Genomic DNA, 16664 nt, shown 5'->3' on the forward strand with positions numbered 1-16664 from the left:
GCATCTTCCTCTGGAAGTTGCCCGGTCAATCTCTCTCGCCGCCTCTCCAGCCGCGCGGAATCACTTCAGCGAGAGCCGCCCGGAAACGCGCCCGCGTCCAACCGAGCCGCGCTCCCGTTTCCACAGTCGAGGTTGAACTAAGGCTCTTTGGGGTTGCGGAGCAGCCTGGCCGATGCGGGTAGGGGATGCCGGGCAGGTTTTAAGCGAAAGGGGGGTGGAATAAGACGAGAAGGCAAAGCAAGGCAAGGCGGGAGAGGCTGCTGGTGCAGAAGCAGGCGCAGCACAATGAAGGTGTGAGGGCGAAGTCTCCTGAGCTGCCTCTCTGGTCCTCCTCCTCCTCCCCCTCTCCCTCCTCCTCCTCCTCCTCCTCCTCGGTCTTCAGTCGCCGTCTCCAGGAGGGGCATGGAGGGAAGCGGATGTCCGACTCGCTAAGCAAGCCCTGCTTTGGATCTATCCCCGTGGACGCCCCTCTCTCGAGGAAAATGGTCAATAGAGACATGAATGGCTTTCCTGTCAAGAAGTGCTCTGCTTTTCAGTTTTTTAAGAAGAGGGTAAGAATGTTTTCGACACATGGCTGGTTGATGATGCCAAAAGCCTACTTGATTGACGAGCGAATCTCGGGGTCTCTTGCCTGTCTGTATCTGTGTATGTGTATCGTAAGGGTCATTTTACAAGTGCAGTGGAGTGACACCAGGACTCTTTATTTGTTTTAAACAGAAAGTGGGCAAAGTGGGAGTGCACGGCACTACATAAGCATCGGTTTTAATTTTGTGGTCAGGATGAGGCTGAACGGTAGAATGATGCCCGAATAAGAGCTGTATACAGTGTGTGTGTTTGTATAGCCCGAACTCGGGAGGTTAGATTCTGCTTTCTACAGAAATTCGGCAATAGTGGCTAGATGGAGCTTCCATGCTCAGATGCAGTGTATCTTTGAATATCAAATGGTGGGGACAAAGGATAGAGAGTTTGTTGCCTTTGCATCTTGTGGTGATCTATTGTGACCTATCTAGAGAGCTATCTGGTCAGCTAGTGTTGTAAAGAGTTCTCTGAATTCAATAGATCCTTGATTCGATCCATCGCAACTTTGTTTATAGCTCGATAGTCTTCTGTATTTGGCTGTATGCTCTCTTGGGGAGGTTTGTTCATTTTTCTCTCCTTCCACACAGTTCCTCATCTGAAAACGGGAATGCACCCTGGCCTACTTTGCTCCCCCTCTAAAATGGGGGTTTGGTCTTTGGACAGATGGAAAGGACAAACAGTGGAAAGAACTGTGCATGAAAATAGAAGCCAAAATGATGGTTGTCCAGTCTCTCTCCCATTGTGTGGCTCCTTCTAGCTTTCTCCATTTTATCATTAAAGCAGTTTGTGACCCTTTCATTCATAATCTTCCAAAGTGCTGCATTATTTCGCCTCCATTCATCTCTGGATGCTGAGCTATTTGCAGGTTCAGCAGAACTGTGCCCACAGCCTATAATCTACCCAGTAACCACAGTTTATTCTATTCAATCGCAATCCTAGATGCTAAGGCAGGAAAGAAGAACTGGCATCGATTGTTTACATTGGAAGGCTATTTACAGAGCTTATTTCACTAAATTCTTTGGCTCCTTCTTAGCTTGTTGCATGATGTGATATAACATAAAATCCAGTTTGCTTTTGAGGTGGGGAAAAATTGTGCCCATGATGTAATGCTTGGCTGATGATGCCTCCTTGTCTGGGTACAAGCTCACAGCTGCCTACAAAGTCTTCCTTGTTAGTCCTGTTAACAGCATCCACTCTCATTCAGCAGTTCTGGGTACCATGAGATTTAGCTAATCAACCAGGCAACATTTTCTCTCTTAGAATGGCAATACAGAGGTTGAGAACAGATGATTAAGAAACAAGAGCGAAGAGGTTTCCAGCCCTGTTTCTACCTAAATCCTTTCTACAAGGGTGTGTGTGTGTGTGTGTGTGTGTGTGTGTGTGTGTCTTTCTCTCTCTGTGTGTGTGTGTATGTTTATATGAAGACCAGATATTTCATGTGAAGTACAATAGTAAGAGCAGGCAGATTGTGCAGTTCCTTCATTCACCAATTTCCATTTATCCTCCCTCTGCCTTATATGGAGGAGACTGTCACTTCCATTTAGCCCAGTGGTTAAATGCAGAAAAGAGATTCCAACCGGAAGCTCCATCTCTCTTAACTCGACACAGCAGCAAGCATGACCCAGTTGCGCACTGCAAGGAACTAGTTTTGATGCATGAAGTGGAAAATTGGAAACAATTCCCACAGCTGTGCATTTGGTGTAACAGAACATGGTCTTCCCCCTCTCCATATGGCCGTATGGTCAGGCTGCTTTCCTCAGAATCTGCTTACCTTGCCATCTTACAAGATTTACCCTGACAGAAGGGTAAAACCCTTGAATTTAATAATGTTCAGTCCAAGTTATAAGTGACGGTCACGGCCCTAGTCTTAGGTAAGGCTACAATTAGCCTTGTAGGTAGGTGGGCTTTCTACAATAATGTTGGCATTGTTGTGGATAAAGATTGAGAATACGGTATTTTATTCAAGTTCACATTTGCTTAGTTTGTTTTCTGTACAGGTAGACTCAACGTACAACCATTCGTTTAGTGACAGTTACAAGGGTGCTGGAAAAAGTTGACTTATGACCATTTTTCACACTTAACGTCTGTTGCAGCATCCCCATAGTCATGTGATCAAAATTCAGACGCTTGGCAACTGGTATATATTTATAACGGTTGCAGGGTCCCGGAGTCATGGGATCAGCTTTTGAGATTTTCTGACAAACAAAGTCAATGGGTAAACTTAACAACAATGTTACTAACTAACTTAACTGCAATGATTCACTCAACAATTGTGGCAAGAAAGATCATAAAATGGGACAAAACTCAACGACTGTCTTGCTTAGCAGTAGAAGTGTTGGGCTCAATGTGGGGATGGTACATCGAGGGCTTACCTGTAATTGAATTGTAACCATACCTGAGAGTGGGTCTTTGAACCTTTGTCAGGGATTTATTGCCACAGCATGCCGAAACCTCTCCCCCCTCCCAGTGCTGTTTGGAATGGCATCCCTGTGGACACATGTCTCATATCAAAAATGTCAATGCTATTTCAGCTGCAGCCCTTTCTTTTTCTCTCACGTGCTCATCACTCTGTACATTCTGGCTGAACTGTGGAATGTGAGAAATGTACGCCACAATAATTGCTGGTTTGTATTTACACCCATGCTTTGTGTTTGGTTCACTTGAGATGAAATTCCATTTGAAGAAATTTCTGGCTTTTAATCACTCAGCGCTCCAGGCCAAGGCAAATTCTCATTTCTCCATCTGCATAGTCCCAATCAGAGACATTAGAGGTCACGGCACCTATTTGGTTTTTTTTTCAAAAAAAAAATGTTTCTACTCATCTTGACCCATCACTATTGCCCTGTCAATAGACAGATCAACTTTCTCAGTAGAGACTACAGTGCTTGTGGTGAGTGAATGGATTTTGATGGCTAGTTAGTCAGTGGAATAATATTTGGGATACATAGCAGCTCAAAACTCACTGGTATGGAATGTGTGACTTAGGGCAGGGGTCTCCAACCCCTGGTCCGTGGACTGGCATCGGTCCGCGACATGCCAGAAACCGGTCCGCACAAACAAGCAAAGCCCCATCCGCGGGATGCAGGCAGTACATGAAACCACACACCCTCCGGTCCTCAGAAAAACCTCTCCACGGAACCTGGTGCTCAAAAGGTTGGGGACTTCTAGCTTAGGGTATTCTGTAGATACCTGAGGAGAAATATATTTAAAGTTATGGGAAATTGGGTATTACACGGGAATGCACAAGAGTTAAATATTGTTCTTAAGCTCAACCACATATTCTAAATTTCACTTATCCTGTTTTCTTCCACATGTTTTACCTAGTCTGGTATGTAATACTCAGTGACTGAAAGATAGGTGTGATATTGTTACAAAATATCTGCTGATTTGTGCTGAAATTCCTAATGCTAGATATTGAAAATATCTAGCAGTCTAACAGTCTAACAGTCTAACCAACAGTAGTGGATCTTAGGACAAACTAAACTTGCTATTGGTTCCATTGCCACTGGCTTTAAAAGTAAAATGGTTCGCATGTATGTGTATGTGTGTATGTGTGCATGTGTATAAATTCATCTTCAAGTCAATGTCAGAATAGTTTCGCAAACATATATTTCAGAAAATAAAAGTGGTAAAAATCATACAATAACCAGTTGGAAGGAATATCATACAAGGAGTATCATATGTATTGTTCAACAAAACATGAAGCTAGTCCACTGTTCATTTCTGCAAAAGTTTTGGTAAGGCCTGCTAGCAAGCTATGCTGATCAAAAGGGAATTTTTGAGGCAAACTGATGGTACAGAGAAACAAAACTACAGTAGTAGTTTGGCACAGTTTTCCCAGTGATAGTGTATTTGACCTTGAAAAATGAACCCCATCACAATTCTGCTGCAAACATCCCATGCAAATCCTGTAGAACCATGGATCTGCATGACTATTATTTTACAGGGGCATGGGGGGAGTGTCAAAATTTGCACAAAAAAGGTGTGACACTCCAAAACCTACAACTTTTTGTACATGGATGGAAATCCCACCCCACTTGTTTCACCTTCCAGTAAAATTAGCAACATGGCCACATGTTTTTCTTAAGCTTCAACAAGCATTTCTCACAAAGATTGGAAGCCCACAAATCTTATAATGCTGACTGTCAGATTTTTGTTAAAAGTGTGTGTGTGTGTGGGATTGCCTGCCTATGCTTTTGAATTTGGCTAAGTCAGGTGTTTTCAGGCTTTTTTAGGCCATGGATTTAAACAAAGTCCCAGAATTCCTGGTCAAGAGGCAAAGTTGTAGTGATAAAAACTGGCTGTGTTGGAGTGAACTTTAATTCTTTTGCCCTTAGTCTCTCCGATAACATCAGGTTGTTTCAGAACACTAAACACATTTTTAAAAACCCTGACCAAGTCATGCTAGAGTCAAAAGAGAGAGGCAAGGCTTTTGATTGAGGAGACAGGAGGACCAGAGAGTTGCTTGCATAGTACTAACAGATACACCACATTGAAAATCATATTCAGATTAATGTTACAAGACTAATTATTAATATAAAGCCATTGTTGTGTCCTGAGCCTGCAAAAGCAGGCTCGGGACGTTGCAAGAGTCCTGGGCATTTGCAAAAGCTGCCCGGGACCAGACTGAGTGGCGCCGGCCTTGCGCGCATGCGCAAAGCGGGAAAAGACCGCCTTGTGATTGGTTGGAATTGCCCGGGGATCAGAAGGTATAAATAGAGGCCTGCGTGCCTCTGCTCGGGTTGTTCGTAGATTGGAAGCAGAGAATAAAGACTTGTTAGAAATGCTTCGTCTCAAGCGCCATTATTCTCCGGACTTAACAGCCATATCATTCTCTGTGGAATAAGGTTATGTACAATATTCTGTACAAATTCTTGCTTTTTCTGGTGCTGATTGAGAGTCGAGTGAATAATAAAAAACACTGACAAGGTAAATCCAAAAATATTTTGGATGCAATTCCACATTATCATTCTTTGCTTAACACAAACCTGCATATTTCCCATTTCTATTTTTCCTGTGAACTCCATTCTTGGCATCCCTCAATTTGAATTGAGTTGGAACCTCAAATGTCCTGCTACTGAAAATATAATACTGAGTAATATGAATGGCTTTTATTGTAATCTAGATTAAATGTAAGAAGTTTTGAATAGAATAAATTTCCACTAAGCTTTCCATGTTAGTTGAAGAAAGATCTATATATTACTTGCTTCCATGGAGATCTGTGGTTCAAAATTATTCTCACAACAGTGCTGTATTCACACAGCCTATGCCCAAGCTAGAATTCAAGACCCATTACTTTGCAGAGATTGGTTTGCAAGCAACACTAGTCCAGCAATATCCAGTTAGATCCCTAGCATGCTAAAAGTGCACATATAGGGGCAAGCAAGCGGATTCAAATATAGTATTAAGTATATCCAATAATATCAGGCATCCAAAGAATCCCTTTTCACTTTGTGATTTATAAAAAGTTTTCAATTATAGTGGAAATGAACTAAGTATTCATAGTATGAGCAATGAAACTGACTTTCAGTAAACAGGAAATAAATGCATTCTTGTCCTTGTCTCCACAACCCTATAGTCATAAGAGCACAAATAATGTACAATTCATAATTGATATGCGCCCTGAAGCAATATCCTGGAATGCATTCTGTATGCATTCCTGCAGTCTGAGCTTGTTTTTTTTCCCTGAACTTCATGCCATCAGCTTAAAATATGGCACAAGCAGAGTCTCTGTATTACATGATTTACCAGTACCAACATGCAAATAACTTACTGTATACACATAGCCACCCACATAGGGTTAGGGCTGCTAACTGTAAGCAGAAGGTCAAAAAGAAATAAAATGCAGACAATATAGATTATTTCATTCACATTTTACATAAGTATGTACAGTTTTCAAAAAACAGAAATAAATCACTTTGGCATTCAGTTACATCCATTAACAGATCTTAGCAGTTTTCTTGGCATGGTATGAAAATGGTCTGCCTTCATTTTTTTGTGGGATGTTTGTTTGTTTCTTTGTTTTTACTTTTCCATCAAGAAATTTGTGGAAAATGTTAATTCAGTTCAGAAAATAACCTTTAAAAGTATCTTTAAAAAGAACTAAGTTAAAGACAGGATCCTTTAATTTTTCTGGTGCTGTCAGATATATCCCTGTATCCCCGCAAAAGGAGAGACATTGGCTTATTTCAAATAGAATCTTTAATATTCTTATTTATTTATTAAATTTATGTCCTGCCCATCTCTCTCTGCAAAGTGACATCAATTTTAATTAGAAGGCAAAGATCAGTCATCCATCAACTCAGTTCCGTGAACAAACTCATTGAATTAAAAAGCACATAGTTCCAGAGAAAATAATTACAGTGGTACCTTGGTGCTCAACTGCTTTGAAACCCATCAAATTTGGTATTCAATGTATTTTGACACGAAAATTTTGTCCCAATACTCATCATTTATTTGGTACTCAATGCACAAGCTAGATTGTTTACAGGGGTCTTCAAACTTGGCCCTTTTACGACTTGTGGACTTCAACTCCCAGAATTCCTCAGCCAGCGTGCCTGGCTGAGGAATTCTGGGAGTTGAAGTCCACAAGTCATAAAAGGGCCAAATTTGAAGACCCCTGAGCTAGAATCTGTTGGAGTCACTTTGTAACTCACTACATTATTCCTTATGAGAAGAATTTGTTTGGTACTCATTGTGCCTCCTGGAACCAATTAACGATGAGTGCCAAAGTACCACTGTATAGTTTATCTTAAAGTATACAAGCTAAAACAAATATCTTCCTTTCAAAAACCTTATGTCTTACCATTTGAACTGAAATTGAGGTCTTTCTCGTTCATTCATTCATTCATTCATTCATTCATTCATTCAATTTCTAAACTGCCCCATCTCCCTTGCTCTTTTAACCTCTACATTCCTACTGGCTAAATACTAATAAAAATAGGTGATTTTAGAATTATTCCGTTCAGATTTGAGCCATTATTGAAGCAGTCTTAACAAACAAGTCTCCATTCATTTATTTATTATTTCTTGTAAGCTGGCTATCTCTGGGTTCTTAATTCCCACTGGTTCCATCATCCTAACCCCTGCAAATTTCAGAAAGATTTTACAAATACATTCAGCTACAGGGGGATTTGTGGAAGGACTTTTAGTCAGCGTTTACATCAAAACTCCATGAGTTTGAGTGAATAATCATTATTAGATAGGTGGCTTGTTTGTAGCTTTGCTTTTGGTCTGCTACAGATTCTCCACAATTTTATACTTAGAATGCTTTCTAAGTCAGAAGAAATTTCCCTGGAAAAGGGGAAGCTCTGGAAATGAATCCTTCTGCTCCCCTGGATAGTTGGACACGCTCAGAGTGCTTCTTGAAGAAGAAGTAATCAATTATAATTGTTAGATAGGTTTTTCTATATTCTCCAAATTTAATTTTCCTTAAAGTTGTAGAATGATTTTTTTTTTTCAAACAAGCACAATATTCTGCAAAATGAAGAACTGGTAGTAAACATTCATTTGTTTTTGAATCCAAGTAAGATCTGATTGTGAGGAGAATATATTTTAAATACATTTGCTATGTTATCTAACCTAAACAGTTGTCACCTTTTTTGTAGGTCTAAATTGTCTCCAGATGGTTTCAATAAGAGCTCTTTTGAAGTGCAAGTTTTTATTCTTTCACTTATGTTGGCTTTTCATTCTGTGTAAAAAAAGACTAATTGCTCAGCCTGCTATGATAGACCAGCTCCAAGTTTCATGAAATCATGTGGTGCAAGTGTGGGAGAAAGAGAGAAGAAAGGGAAAAATAATTGCAGTTTCACAACTTCTGAAATGATGCCCTGCTTAAGCCCCATGACAGATAAAAGCAGTAAACCCAACTATCTCCAATCTTATTAAAAGAAAGCTTATTTATCTGCTGGATAAAGGCTAAAAAGACAAATAGATGGTGAATAGGAACAAGAATGTAGCATTCTCCAAAAGACAGAGGAATTCATTTTCTTTGCTTTTGAAAAACTGAAGCTAGGTTTTTTGAATCACAGTGCTGATAATAGATCTAGTTCACTTTTTAAAAATAGACAGTGATTATTCTACCAATTTTGATGAGGATAGAAGACAAAAGAGAAACTTCTTGTTTTTCTTTCATTATAATTTCAAATAAATGCAAAGTTCATTTTCAAACTAAATTCCTCCCAAGATACTTTTGAAAAAAAAATAGCTTCACAGCATATGAATATTATGCTTCTGACTGACAGAAATGCTTCTGTTCAAGTAACAAAGTATCTTTCTTTGACTCTTGCATGTTTGAGTCATTCTTCCAAGCCTCTTCACTGTTTTTTTCAAACTTGTATGTCTTTCCCTGTCCCAATTTTGACTCTACCTCCCTCCTGGCATGATCCAGTGTTGATGTTCTGAAAGTATTTCTGAGTGGATTATACATAACTGGGCATAATTTTCATCCTAATCAAAACACATTGAATTTGTTGTCACAATATAATCACTCTCTCCCAATTCGGATTCTCTTCTTTATGTTGCTGAATCTGATAGCATTTCTATTTCAAACATCAACCTACCATATGCCTCCAGGTGTTTACAAAGAAGGTATAATTATTATGGCCTTTTACTGCTGTTTGTTCCTAGTATCTGGAATGTAAAGCCACTCTGATATTGAAGAGAACAATTCAATTGACTTTATCAAGCTAACAATTTATTTATCATTAATGAATGTTTGTGCTTTCAAAAACATTTCTATCTCACCCAGTGCCATAGATCTTATGTGCGATACAAGAAGTATAACAATAGACATTAAAATACAAGCACACTTGCATCACTATGAAGTCACTACTTGCAAACAAGCCAAATCTCACTATTCTGATAATTAAGATTAAAAAAAGCTTATATTGGATAAACAATTCAAAGAGCTTTAACCAAGTAAAAATAAAGTCAAGCTTAGCAACAGCATCAAGGTATGTTTGAATATTTTCTACAACTGTCTTCCGAAGGCTGTGCTTGGTAGCTAAACAGTTTTGGGTCTCAGTAGTACTAAGTTGAAAAATCTCCAGGAAATTACAGGACTGGAGGTTTGATGAAACATGAAAAAAAAAATATCTGGAAGAAGTCAATGACAATTTATTTCCATATAGTTGCCCCTTGAGTGTCTCTATGAAATAACTAGGATTGACTTGAAAAAAACACCCTCAGATTTATATGAAAATTAACAACAAGAGGGGTAAAAGAGGCCATTTATGTTAACATTGAGCAGCCATCTCTCAACAGAGGGGGAGGGGTAAGACACCACCTATCTCCTGTCTACAATGGACTCCTTTCAGCAGTTTCAAAAAGATTCCACACCCATCTGCATTCTGATTCAGGCGACCCTGAGGGCAAAAATAACCCCCAAGTGGCCTCAAGACCTCTCAGGGAGAGAGCTAATGACCAGATGACTGCAAAGAAATACAATCTTTCCATTCCCCCGCCCACCAAAAGAAAAACCCAGTCAGAAACTATCCTTTCATCCTCCCCACCACCGTCCAATCACAACTCTCAGCACCTGTCCTCCATGATCACTCCTTGCAAGAACAGATATTACAGCATCTCCAACAGAAGGCTGCCAGTCTCTGTTTGAGCTCATCCCGCAAAAGGAAGTCTCCCATCTCCCTAAAAAATTGGTTCTCTGATAAAACTGCTCTTACTGTTGGAAATGTCCTTCAAGTGGAATCTGCTTTCTTGTAATGTAAGACCTTCACTTTGAATCCTGAATTCGTGGATGACTAGAAAAATATGGCCTTCTTCTGCAGGAGACCCCTTCAGATATTTGAAGACAGTACTCATCATTTATCTTCTCTTCCTAAAACTACATGCACCACCTTCCTTGCTTCCTTGCTTCTCCCTCCCCTTGTATAAGACTAACTATTCAATCTTCTTGTTATCTTATTCTTCCCTGAAGGCATTCCAAATATTTATCCAAATTCTTCTTAGTGTGATGACCAGAACAGATAGAATCCAGTCTATTCTTTCAAAATTGATTTCTTGCACTGAACACTTTTCTCTAGGATTGACTCTTCTCTCTAATTATAGTTTGCAGGCAAAGAGGAGGGGATAAATTTCAAATGGGTGCAGGCTGCATGGAACAGTGTATCAGCCCTGAGGGCTCGCTCCTGGGAAATGGCAGGCTGCAGAATTATTTGCCTGTAACTATATTTAAGGTCATCTGGAGTTGCCTGGCTGTGATAAATTGCATTTCCAGTTTAATTCATCTGAAAGATTCCTTATGCTTTGTTTTCTTGCAATGCTGCCATGAGAAAACCAGGAAAAGGTCCAAGAAAGGGCTGCAAACTAGACTCTTTAGGATGATAATGACTTTTCCTATGGGAGGAGGGGGAATATCAAAAATGCCAGTTAGATCTGGGCTAGCTGCCTATTTTTTTTTTAACAGAGCCCTACAGCTATAAAAATAAGTGGAAGTAATTTCTGTCTCTCTCTCATTTCTCCTGTTCTCAGTTTGGTTATAGTAAATAGCATTTTGAATTTTTTTTTTTAAAAAAAAATAGGTGATGCAAATGTGGTTTCCATCATGCCTTGCTCCTAAGACTAGTCAACTAAATCACTGAAATCCAATTATTTTTAGTAAAAATAATGCAAATGCGTAGCATCTTTTTTTGGCTGAGTCTTAGTTTGCTTTTATTTATTACACCAGGAAAAGCAGATTTCTCTTGGCACTCCACGTGCCACGCAGACGGAGAAGGAGACATGCTTCTGAGAAGCTGAGACTTGTGTACAGATTTAGTTCAAATTGTATAAATAAGCTAATACTAAGGCCAGGCAATTGTTTAACCTAAGTCCAGTTTTGGCGTACAAAACATGGAATGACCTGAAGAGTGTTCTTCAAATTCCTAAAGATTACAAAAATAAAAGGGATAAATATGAGGACTGCTGGAAAGCTTGCTTTTCTTTGTACTATGGATTAGGTCAACGGATCATGAAGGATTGGACATTCTGGCTCCAAAGCCTAACAATTTTCTTTGGCCTTGAACACTATGCATCTTAAATATAAGCACATGCCAAATTAAAAATATTACTAAACTGCTACCTTGTGTTAGGTAAGTAGGAGGCACCATCATTTGCTTCTGCCCCTCGGGCAGCAAAATTTGTAAGGCCTCCCTTTGATCTCTAGCTTAAGGGCAACACTAAAATCACAAGGAAGATTGCTTTGAAACTTCTGAGCAATGATTATGTAAACATGAAAGGAGTAGGGGAAACCTGACAGAAGGCTAAAAAAAAAAAAAGGAATTAGGACTTCTTCTACTCTCCGTTCTCATCTGAGGCAGTCGTGTTCTGTTTTTATTTCTTCATTTTTTCCTAAACTTTTGTGTCTTTGGGTTTGTAATTACATGAAGGTGGTGTGGGACCAGGAAAGGAAAAGTAGAAAATAGAAAGAAAGAAAGAAAGAAAGAAAGAAAGAAAGAAAGAAGAAAGAAAGAAAGAAAGAAAGAAAGAAAGAAAGAAAGAAAGAAAGAAAGAAAGAAAGAAAGAAAGAAAGAAAGAAAGAAAGAAAGAAAGAAAGAAAGAAAGATCATTTTAGGGAGGCCTTTCTTTCACTTTAGGTGGCTGAGGCAAAGGAAAAGATGGTACTTTTGTCTTATTTTTCATATAAAAGCTGAATGGATTTGCAGGCTCCACTACATGTATCAAACAGACTAAGAAGAATTGCAAAAGCCTCATTTTAACATGTTTTATGCTACGGTATGTCAGCTATATCTGCCTCCAGAAGGAGAAATAGGACTCGTTATATAGATTCCTAGAGTCGCTTGTCTGATTATTATGATTGCAGCTTTGTCTTCATAAATCATCTCAACAATCTCGGTATTCTGGAATCCACCTTCCTAGCAAGGCTGGAGCCAAGAAGGAATTGCCTTTCAACCAAAATACTAGTATGACCCATTGGCTATGAATGCTAAAGATTAGATATTTTCTTCTTGTCACTGCTGAATGTTGTCAACATTTCAAGAACTGTATTTCCCAGACAGCTTCCTTAACAATCTGATAATTGTGCCAAAGAAAGAAGTCTGTGAGTGTGCTTTTCCAGCCCTGCCAAATTTAATCAGAAGTCCTAAATATGTGATTGCTTTGCAAATATTCTTCCCTTATGCAATGAAGGTATGACTTCATATATCTGATAAAGTAGAGTTTGGGCTTTTCTATAATCTTCCTGAAAGATACTAAGAAGCTACTGTTAGGTAAATCTTTGAACACTTATTTCACATTCTCCAAGGACAGGTAGTCCTTAACTTAAGGCACAACTGAGCCCAAAATTTATGTTGCTAAGTGAGAAATTTGTTAAATGAATTTTCCCCACTTTATAACGTTTCTTGCCACATTTGTTAAGTGAATCACTGCAGTTGTTAAATTTAATAACACAGTTGCTAAGTGAATCTGGTTTCCCCATTGACTTTGCTTATCAGAAGGTTGCAAAATGTGATTACATAACCCCGGGACACTGCAACCATCGTAAATGTGAGTCAGTTGCCAAGCATCCAAATTTTGATCAGGGGGAATGCTGCAACGGTTATTAAGTGTGAAAAATGGTCATAAGTCACTGTTTTCAGTGCCATTGTAACCTCGAACGGTCAATAAACAATAAGTCCAGGATTACCTGTAGCAGATACTTTGAAAGAGAATTGACAACCTAGGTTTAACCGCTCCAGCTTCTCCTTCAGCTAAAGGAGTTGTTCATCTTTATATAGATTCCTTAACCAGAGCTAAGATGGCAGATGCATCTTTTTGACCAAATTGGATCAATACTTATCCTCTTTACGCCAACTAATTAGTAGGGAAACCTCCACTGTCAAGCATATTTTTTTAAATTCTATCATGTTCAGTTAAATGATTTCAGTACAAGCTTATCATAAACCAGCCAGACCACAAAATGTTTTAAGTTTGGCCAGTGGTAGGTCCATGAATAAGGAATGCTTACTCAACACTTCTGTTGAATGTGCTCACCTTAAGAATTTCTGCATAGAGCGTTACCAGTATGTTTTGAAATGTGCCAAGTGTATTGCTGCAATTAACCACACTGGAGGCTGAAATGTAGCCAGTTTTTCAGCATGAAAAATGTTAACATAGCCTTGTAAACACATCACGTCACCCATTGTTGAGGTTGTTTTTTCCATGGTTCTGTCCAAAATTCCATAAACATAAACCACCATCTTGCCACGAGACCAACCACCTCTCTGAATCTCAGGCAAAGGAAAAGGTAATTCATCCTCATTAGCCCTGCCAACATTATTAAGTCCCAGACTGACAAAGAAGTACATCTTTTACTTCCCCACTAAATGTCATTGTGTTTTATTCCTATAGTGCTGGCAAGGCAGCAAGTGCAAAATAGTGTAAGAAGTTGCAATTATCTATCAGTCCTTCCTTCAGCCTTAGTGACTCCTGGTTTCGTGCAGTTGAGCTTGGCAGTTTCTTTTAAAAAACATTTGTACTGAGCTGCCACAGATTTCTAATGAAAACTTTTTAAAAAAATATAGTACAGGTGGTCTTTGTTTAGCACAGTGGTTCTCAACCTGTGGGTCGGGACCCCATTTGGGGTCAATCGACCATTTCATGGGGGTCGCCAAGCAAGGCTGTTCGCCATTTGTTTTGTCCGCCATTTTTTCCCCCTTTTCCGGTGGGTGCCTTACCTCCCTTGGGCTGGGCCAGCTGGTGGTTGGCCTGCTCCGTCTCTGCCGCTTGCCAGCTACACCTCGGCCGGCGCAGGGGGCGGAGCCACGCATGCGCGGTGCTCCCGGGCAGGGAAAATCCTCGACTTACGACCGGTTGGGTAGTCCTCAACTTACGACCGGTTTAGTCCTCGACTTACGACCGGTTTAGTCCTCGACTTACGACCGGTTTAGTCCTTGACTTACGACCGGTTGGGGTCGCGGCATTAAAAAGGTTGAGAACCACTGGTTTAGCAATTACGACTGGGTCCAGCAATTCTATCATTAATCGAAGCAGTCACTAAGTCGCAGTCAGCTTTCCTTTGCTTTACATACCTCGGAAGGTTGTAAAGGCAAGGATTAATTGCAAAATTACTTTTTCATCATCGTCTTAACTGCGAACAGCCACTTTATGAGGGGGTTGGTAAACCAAGACTACCTATATACCAAAAATTAAAAAAGCAAAAACAAAATCCTGAACTGTTCCCCAGAAAGGAAAACTATCCTTTCCCAATTCTATGATAGATTCTGCAGCCCTGGGAAAAAGGAGACCCACAAGAAGGTATGTCCCCAATAACCAATTGTCAATCTTCCACCTCAACTTCCACCAGCTTCTAAAACAGATACTAAAAGAGTTAATCACAACACAGTTGTACAATCAGTGCTTTTTTTCTAAAAAAAAAAAAAAAAAAAGATGCCGGAACTCACACAAGTCATACAACCCGCCTTGCCTACCCTACCAAGGTTCCATCCAAAAAAGTTGCCGGAACTCCGTTCTGGGCGTTCTATGAGCCCTGTGTACAATACAAATTTTACATGCTCAAGATCCTTTACATGCATAGGATTCCACTCCACGACTGGGTTGAGAGTAGCTGGCTGTGGAGTTTGGTTCCATCTAAGCCAGGTCCTAGGTATGTCATCAGAACCAGTTTGATGTAGTGGTTAAGGCACTCGGCTAGAAACCAGGAGACCATGAGTTCTAATCCAGCCTTAGGCACAAAACCAGTTGGATGATTTTGGGCCAGTCTCCCTCTCTCAGCCCCAAGGAAAGGGAAGGGCCAAATCACTTCCAAAAAACTTGCCAAGAAAATTGCAGGAAGCAATCCAGTTGTCAAGAGTTAAATACTGACTTGAAAGCAAAGCGCCCCTCAAAAAAAAAAAAAGTATTTACCAAAAGCAGCAGTACTGGTATAACCCAGACTGCACTACTGGGTAAATGCTCTTTACTTTTAAGTAATTAAGGAAGCTATATATATTTTGCAGGGCAAAGCCAGTAATAATAAACTGGATTTGAATGTAGACTGGAAAGGGATTTACCTTATCCAATGGATAGGCTGAAAGCCACACATTTTGGGAAAGAACATAAACTCTGACACTCTAATGTCCGACCTATCTCATTATCATGAAATGGGATATGCTCAGAGGTGGGATTCAAATATGTGAACAACCTGTTCTCTGTGTGGATGCTGCTTCCGGAAGTCTGTTCTAGGCCTGGGCAACAAAACATTAGCTACCAGTTCTGCCAAAGTGGTGTGAACTGGCTGAATCCCACCACTGGATATGCTTATAGCTCTAGATCTAAGTTCTTGCCTAGGGACAAGTCGCAAAGAGAAAAACCATTATCCTTGCCCATTGGTATCATTTCCTGCAGGAATAAAGTTGCTGAACAAACACACAAGCTTCTTGATCAGTAGCCTTTTCTAATAATTGTAAAAGCATAAATCATTTAAAACACACACACACACACACACACACCTGGAGAGCAAATTGATACTTAAGAAAGTAAAGTGCACCAAAATCCCGAAAGTGAATTTGGAGGCTGTATATTTCGTCAGGATTTCATAACCTGGAAGAAGCAAGGGGAAGCAAGGAATTTTATAAGCTTTTTTTCCTTTCCTTTTATGCTAGGCTCAAGTGTGCATGGTCAAATGAAAGAGAGCACCTGTGCAAATTAATTTAGATTAATGTCATAAAGGGGATATAATCATAGGAAGAAAAAAAAACTAGGAATGTTCTACATATCCATAGCTTTTTCATTGGAAATTGTATATGGATGGAGAGGGGATGGCATGCTTTTTAGATCTTTACAAAAAGATAAAGAGCCATCAGAATTCCTGCATCTAGAATCAAAGTTGCCCATCACTTCCTGAAAAGATTCTTTGGAGAATCCTTGCCTTCTAGCAGGGCTGGCTTCTGTTCCGTCCTCATCCTTCTCTCCCTCCAGGCACTAATTGCCATTCATGAGAGACTCTTTTTAAATTTCCTTTGAACTCTTTCAGCATGAAAGGCAAGCAAATATAACAGAATATTTATTTGTGATGCACATCTCCAATAAAGATAAAAGCAATCTGTCTCCTCCAAACTCTGTCTAACAAATCAAGGGCACAGTCCAGCCAA

At 39.8% G+C, this 16664-nt stretch overlaps 1 protein-coding gene across 1 annotated transcript in view; it reads left to right on the forward strand.

Moving 5' to 3' along the window:
• The first annotated feature begins 482 nt into the window (after nucleotides 1-482).
• Nucleotides 483-16664, forward strand: part of SGK1 (serum/glucocorticoid regulated kinase 1) — a 79917-nt gene continuing 63735 nt past the window's right edge. The window contains exon 1 of the mRNA XM_015818732.1: nucleotides 483-551. Coding sequence (XP_015674218.1) covers nucleotides 483-551 — 69 coding nt within the window. The remainder of the gene's footprint in view (nucleotides 552-16664) is intronic.

Source organism: Protobothrops mucrosquamatus, unplaced genomic scaffold (assembly GCF_001527695.2).
Source record: "Protobothrops mucrosquamatus isolate PMUCROS unplaced genomic scaffold, P.Mucros_1.0 scaffold782, whole genome shotgun sequence".
Lineage (NCBI taxonomy): Eukaryota > Metazoa > Chordata > Lepidosauria > Squamata > Viperidae > Protobothrops > Protobothrops mucrosquamatus.